At 52.2% G+C, this 7454-nt stretch overlaps 1 protein-coding gene across 2 annotated transcripts; it reads right to left on the reverse strand.

The window, feature by feature from the left end:
- Window positions 1-1435: 1435 nt before the first annotated feature.
- Window positions 1436-6104, reverse strand: LOC122533716 (protein distal antenna-like). 2 transcript variants are annotated; one of them, XM_043663700.1, is made up of 2 exons: window positions 5493-6104; window positions 1436-3246 (listed from the first exon to the last, which is right to left on the reverse strand). In XM_043663700.1, the coding sequence occupies exon 2, from the start codon at window positions 3095-3097 to the stop codon at window positions 1577-1579; it is 1521 nt and encodes a 506-aa protein (XP_043519635.1). In that variant the 5' UTR covers window positions 3098-3246; window positions 5493-6104; the 3' UTR covers window positions 1436-1576. The 2 variants fall into 2 exon arrangements, with proteins under 2 accessions (XP_043519635.1, XP_043519636.1); XM_043663701.1 differs by having other exon boundaries at window positions 5389-6104.
- Window positions 6105-7454: the final 1350 nt, after the last annotated feature.

The raw sequence follows: 7454 nt of genomic DNA on the forward strand, positions 1-7454 counted from the left end.
TTTTTTACGCATGCGAGATAATTGATACATAAATTGCATATATATATTAAAAAAAAAAAAGACAAAGAAAAAAAGAGAAAATTAAAGAGAAAAAAAAACCGCGTTTCCGATCGTGGATAACGCAGATTCGCAATCTAGACTATCCCTCATGTGGAAAAGAGGTACGCGCGTGTATCCCTCGCATCTATCATCGCATTTGGCTAGGATAATGTGCAACCTGGGCGATAGGCTACACCGTTCAATCAAAGATGAAGAAAAATTTTCGGAAACTCAATATCGTCGTGATAACAGCCGTGAGAGAAATTTACATTCGCGTCTCTCTTCTTTTTTTTTTTTTTTTTTTTTCGATTTTTTTCTTTCCACTCGGAGGATCGCGAGAAGGAGATACTTCTCGCCGCGTGTTCGCACGCAACACGTGCACACACGCAACAGGTGCACGCCACTTACACACTAACGATTGATAAAGTTTAATCGGCATAATTAATACCTTCTCTACGAACATCTTAACTTTTTTTTATCGTAACTGTAACAATCCATTCAAGAATTTGGTATATTCTCTTATGTACAAGATTCTAACGGAGAAGATGCAGGATCTGGTTGCAATCCATTTTGATTCGATATACATATATATATATATATATATATATGATGTCTAAGGTAACTCAAAAATTACAGGGGAAAAAAAACCGATAGCGATGATAAGATGATACGATAAAAAGAGAAGGGGCAAAAAAAAGAAGAATACGAATAAAAAACGAATTATACGAATATGAATACGAATATGAATACGAATATGAATACGAATAATAAAAAAAAACGAATTATAAGAATACGAATAATACGAATAAAGAACGTGCCTAATTAGAGGCAGGTGATTGAAAAACACAAACGCGAATTTAATTATACTATACGTAGAATCAATACGTTGATTCGTTAATAATTGAATAATAATAAAGGAGGTCCCGAGGTTGGACCGAACAGTGGGTGGGGGCGAGTAAAATAATTTCCCCCGCTCGTACTTTCCTCTCGACTCAGATGCACACATTATGCGCGCGCGCGCGAATCGTAAACACAAGAAATACGAGGTATACGAGTATCGGGGATGAATATCGGTAAGAAACGAAACGATGAGAAAATAAGTGCGTGTAAAAATAATGAACGCGTGTCTCTGTCGGGACGCGAGGAATTTTCGATAATGAGGAGATCTCGACGACAACGGTGACGACGGCGACGCGGAGTATTTCGCGTACAATACTCGAAGAAGAAACAACAACGAGAAGCACACACAGTCAACGACGACTTCTCTCGCGCGCATTCTTCTTTTTTTTTTTTCTTTCCTCTGTCTCCGTTTTTCTTTGCCCGATCGTCACATTCTCTCTCCTTCTCTTTCTCTTTCTCTCTCTCTCTCTGGCACTCTATCTTTTTCGCTGTCCAATTTCATCTATCCTTTTCCACCTTTCGCGAACTGCTGTTCGTTTGGTGGTGAGCGAAGCACTCGCTAAAACACACACACACACACACACACAGGCAATCACACTCTTTCCTAAAGATATATACTTAGCATCACAGCTTGTGCCTATTTTCTACTTTGTTTCGAGTTGGGCGACGACTGCTTCCGACGTGCCTTCAGATTGTCCAGCAGATATTTGAATTGTATAATCTGGAGCCTAGTGACGGCCGGCTCGGAGCATTTGTCCAACCACTTCAAGAACTTCTCACCGTGCTCGATCGCTTCCTCGGTGCTGCACGGCACTTCCTCCTCAGCGTCGCCGCTGTTCGACTCGTGGTTCTCCGTGGACTCGTTGTCCATGTTCAGGCACCGTTTCACATTCTCGTTGTTGTTGCAGAGTACGTTGTCGAGCATGGCTCGTGCCCTGCTCGGCGATTTCTTGGGGACCGGGCTGGGCGTTACCGGCGTCTGCGTGACCGGTGACTGCGTTACCGGTGACTGCGTTACTGGTGCTTGCGTTACCGGTGCTTGCGTTACCGGTGCCTGCGTTACCGGTGCCTGCGTTACCGGTGTTTGCGTTACCGGTGTTTGCGTTACCGGTGTCTGCGTTACCGGCGTCTGCGTTACCAGCGGGAAGCCGCACTGCTTGTACCACTGCCAGAACCACGAGCCGTCCTGTTGATTGATGCTCGGGTTGAAGCTCGCTGACTGCTGGCCGAGCAATTGTTGCTGCTGCGTCAGCCATATCCATAACGCCTCGTCCATCTTTTTATTATTGTTGCCCGCCGTCACGTTCTTGCCCGACTTGTTCGCCGTCGATCTCTGCATGCTACTGCTGCTCTCGTTGGTTTTCCTCGGCGAGGCGGGCACCGGGGTGGACGGTGCCTCGGCGGCAGGTGGCAGGCTTTTCCGCGTGCTGCACGACTTGGCGACCATCGAGTCGATCTGGGACGGCGCGATCGCCGAGATGGTGTGCCTCTTATTGCCACTTGCCAAACTATTCGCCGCGTTCGCGACACACGCGGCCACGCTGTTACCGACCATGTTGCTCTTCGTGTACTGGAGCCCGTTCTCCACGAGGCCGACGGTGCTCGCGTGCGACAACGGCGTTGATATGCTCAACAGATTCTTCGCCAGGCTGCCGCTGGCACTCGATAGTAGACCGAGCTGCTGCAGAAGCAACGAGCTGTTCTCCGGTCTCATTCCCGCCATGCTCGTCATCAGTCCAACGTAGTCGATCTTCGGCTTGTCCGGCTTGCCGGCGTCCGGGTCGTCGTTGACGAACGACGTGCTCGCCGATGTCACCGACGTCTGCTGATCTAATTTCGGCTTCTTCGCGCACGGGCTCTCGTCCTCGCTCGACAAGTTCGCCGAGCTACCGGCCAAGTTGCCGGTCGCGACGTTCGCCCCGGAGGACGAGGCTGGCGAGTGGGCCTCGCTGTCCGGCGTCGACGAGTTCCTCGCCATCCCTCTGATCTTGTGCTCGGACTTGCACCAGCCGCGCAACGTCGACTCCGGCACGCCGATGTCACGGGCCACCGACGCCTTGCTCTCACCCTCGTGGACCCTCTGTATCGCGTCCATCTTCTCCGAAGCGGACAACGCTCGCAGTGGCCGCTTGCCCGGCCGCGCTGATTCACCCCTCATTCTGACTAGGCGACAGTTGTCCGCCTCTTCCCGGAAATGATTCTCGTACAAGCCGTCCTCCGTCGTCGTGACGATCTCGCCGATCGTCTGAGCTTCTACCTTGGCTTCGCCTTCAACGACGCGATCTTCGACGGTCTATGACGCTCCTCCTGCGAAACATTACGAGAAGATTAATGTAAACGATTGTTTTCGCTGCACTTTTACGGCACACGTCACACGATTCGTCGCGCGGTTGCTTCCAAAACGTGAACCCAACTTGGAACGAGGAATCGCTCGACGATGAATTTTGTCAATAGAAACAGAAAGGGAGAGAGAGAGAGGGGAGAAGATTTTTCACGAGAAAGATTTTTCCGACGATCGAAACGGGTGTGTTTGGCGTTTGTCCTTGACAAGCCATGGTTCTTTCGTCGAATTGTTGCGTTCGGGGGAGGGGGGACACGGTGCCTGTTTTTTTTTTTTTTTTTTCCCCTCGTTGGCAGTGTCTCTATCTCTATTCTCGCTGGCTCGACAGCTCTGAACGCGCACGCACAAGCAACACGTAACCTATATACGTAGTTAGTTCGCGCTGAGAGGAAGACAGACGACAGAGAAGGAAAAACAAAGAAAGGGAGATGAAACAGGAGCGAACGGGACCGCGCGAATAACGAACAAGGGGGGGAACGGGGGAGGAGAAAACAACGAAGCGCGCGCTTGTAAACGCGACGGTCGAAAACTGATCCGACTGCTGTGCTCTCTGGGACGATTCTGCCCGACTCGACCTTTCCTCGGGAGAAACACGACACATCGCGTGTGTCTCTATCCGCGTCTCTGTCCCGCACCCGGAGGGGGCCACAGTCTTTCTCGCCTTGTCTCGTCTCGTCTCGTCTCGTCTCGTCTCGTTTCTATTCCTCGGTTATTCCTCGTGGCTGGGGCAATAATATCGTTTCCCGCGCGGACTGCCGATTGGCTGACGCGGCGGCCGCGAACCGAAGAACCGAAAGCAAAATACACACAACGCACACGTACGTACGTGCATACGTACCGAAGCGCACCAACGTGTGCGGAGAGACGAGGAGGACGCGGCGTTTCAAATCGGAGAAACGAAGAAACGGAGGAGCAAAAGAGAGAGGAGGTTGGTCGACGACGATAGAGAGTATACGCGACCGAGTAGCGAAGGAGAGAGAAAGAGAGAGAAGAGAGTAGAGCGCTGCCACAAGCAAGGAGAAGGGAGGGCGGCAGACGAGGAGGGGAACCGCCCGACCGAGTTGTTTCATTCATAAAAAAGTTCTTTATTACTCTCTGTGAGCGCATGTGCTATTCCACGGAGGAGGACCTCCCCCGACCGGCGTAACCACGTTTACACACGGTATTATTTACTACTGCGCGAGATACGAATCGCTGCCACACGCCGTGGCAACGGTACGGCGTACGGATCTCTCCTCTCCGATATCGTTCTTTCTCTCTCTCGTATTTTTCTCCCGATTTCTTTCCACCGAAGAACGTGTCCGCGTACTGATCGATTCGCGGTCGATATCGTCGTCGAATGTCGAAAGTATTGTCTCTGTTATTGTTGTCGCGGTTCAAGGTCGTTACAGTTCCACGGAAGCACCTCCTCGCCGTCGGCGAGGCACCTCATCGGCGTTCGTCGAATCGGGACAAAAGGACGCGAAGCACAAACTGCCGCACACCGCAAACACAGCGGAGAGTTCTCTCGCCCGACTCTCTCTTTATCTTTTTCTTTCTTTCTTTCTTTTTTTTTTTTCCTTTCTTTCCTCGTCGAAGCACGTACGTCGCGTCTTTCCCGTGTGTGTTCTGTGCCCACTGTCTCGCGGACGAGCAATTGGAATTCCTCGCGTGTCCACACGCAGGCCCGATATAGTCGGATGGCGCGATCTGGAACGTGAACGTCGATCGATCGCCTTCTCGCGCGTCACAAGACCGCTCGAGGCTTGCTTGGTGACGCGGTGAAGCTCGTGACAACGTTTCGGGGGAGAACGAGCCAAACGAGACCAGAAGAGAACGAAACGGAACGAGGGAGAGAGAAAGAAAAAAAAGCACGAGAAAAACGGTTAAACGCGGAAAGGAAACGCGAGAGAGAATCATCTCTCTCGATCGTCTCTTTGTCCCCTCATGTACAGCGTTTCTTTCGCCGCGAGTAGAGAACCGAGAAATTTTCGGGCGTGTAAACAAAAATATATTCGTAGAAGAAAGAAAGAAAGAAAGGAAGAAGTTATACACGTAACTGCGGAAAAAAGTAACATTCGCGGTGGGGAAGGGAAGAGAAAAAAAGAAAAAAAAGAAAAAAGAAAAACCTTCAAGCTGGATACGAATTTGGAAGCACTCCGTACGTGTGAAATCGTGCGCGACAGCGTGGTCGTTCGTACGTTCGGCACTGACGAATATTCTCACTACTCACTTTTTCCAATTCACTTCCTTTTCACTTTCTGAGCTGGGTGGCACAAGATCGTCGCGGCCGATGGTCCGTGAGAAAAAACAACAAAAAAAAAAAAAAAAAAACAACAATTCGAAACAATTTCCTCGAGCAGCAGCAACAGCAGACGCGTTACGTTACACTCGGATCGGCACAATGAAGGCGCGCCTCGTGCTCGATTTGAAATTATCCCACCGACACGGGAACGGAGCGGTGTGTATCTCGCTCGATAACAGAGCGCGGTCGAACGAAAAGAAGAAAAAAAAAACCCGATAGCACACCGGCGAGGTCCTCACCTGACTGTGGATCGACCTCGACTGAATCACCGGTGTGTGTGCACCGGTGTCTATCGTCACTGGTTGACGACTGTCTCGTACTTTTAAGGGAGAGAGCGCGTCACTACCGAACTTGCGTACACGGAGGTGGTTGATGATCGTCGTCACCGATCAGCCGAACGAACCGACCATCCGACTCTGCAGTTCGCAGTAAACTGTTTCGGTGTGTAAGTGCACACTGTATACCACGGCTGTACACCAGAGCGCGCGACGAAAGTGGGAGTGCGTAGTAACCGACAACGCACGATGCTTTCGCGACGGATCGCGACGCTCAACTGCTTTCTGCGGACTTGGGACGTCGTCTTCTCTATCCCCTGCCCCCCACCCTTCTATCCCCTTCCCCTTCAACCCTGTCGTCCCACTACCGCCCCACTCGTCCCTCACCCCGTCGTTCGGCCCTTACTCCCACTCTGTCCTCTCTTTGACTCCCTCCTCGCTCCGCTGCAGCTCAGCTTGCGCCTTGCCATGCCATGCCATGCCATGCCATGCCATGCCATGCCGTGCCGTGCCTTGTCTTCCCTTGCCATGCCATTGCCATGCTTTGCCATGCCGCCGCGGTCTCGCGTCTTGCTTCATCCACACCATACCTCTCGTCTTACCGACGAGACGCTCTTGCTCTTGCTCTTGCTCTTCTCTACGCTACCTATCGTTCCTTCCCAGCCCCTGCGCCCCTCTCAGTCCCTCTTGCCGACCCTCGTCCCTCGACCCTCGGCTCTCGTTCCATTGCCGCCCTTCCGCCTGCCCCTTTGCGTTCGCGTCCCTCTCGCCTCCTTTCGTCCCCCTCGGTGTGTTCCTTCCATCGGGCGACGGTGTGCTGTCGAACCGCGCTTCTCTCGTTCTTCACCCCTCCGCGTCCTTATCCACTAAAACCCCTCTTCGAGTCCGCGACCCTTGCCGGTTCTCTCTCAACCGTCGTCGTCGTCGTCGTCGTCGACGTAGACGTCGTCGTGAGACTCCCTCCTTACGGACACGGCAATCACGATGCACGACGACGACGATTTTTATTTTACACGGTACATGTACGAGAGGTGGTTCTATTTTTCTTTGAACCGGTGGCACGTCGCCTACGTATATAGAATCTCTCGCGCGTGTACACGCGCGAGCGCGATTGCCGTCTTGGAGACTCGGCGTGTCCGAGTTTCCGGTCGGCCGACTGTTCGCGGCGGTAGCGAGGGAACGAGGCGCTTTGGCGCGGTGTGGCGCGACGAGGTGCGGCGGGACGCGGCGGGACGAGACGGGATGGGTCCGGGGCGGGGCGGGGTGAGGCGAGGCGAACGGTTGGCCGCTTGCTCGCTTGGCCGTCGTGAAATTTACGAGCGACGCGATTTTTTTCGCCCGTGTCCCGAATGCCCGTTTAATTTCCCGCGATTCTAGGATCTCGCTGGTCTTGCTTTAAAATATATAGCGGAAAAGAGAGGAACGCGAGGCAGAGGAGTTTAATAGAACGACGAAGAGAGAGAGTGAGAAAGTTACCCAAACCCGTAGCGAAAACCCTTAAATCCGACCTTCTCTACCCCTCTTTCGTGCAGCTCGTGACCCCTAGGGAGAAGAACCGGATTTATGAGCACGGCCTAAAATCCGTACGCGAACGCGGCGGCAGCGGCAGCAACGG

Source organism: Frieseomelitta varia, unplaced genomic scaffold, assembly GCF_011392965.1.
Source record: "Frieseomelitta varia isolate USP_RPSP 00005682 unplaced genomic scaffold, Fvar_1.2 scaffold_547, whole genome shotgun sequence".
Classification (NCBI taxonomy): domain Eukaryota; kingdom Metazoa; phylum Arthropoda; class Insecta; order Hymenoptera; family Apidae; genus Frieseomelitta; species Frieseomelitta varia.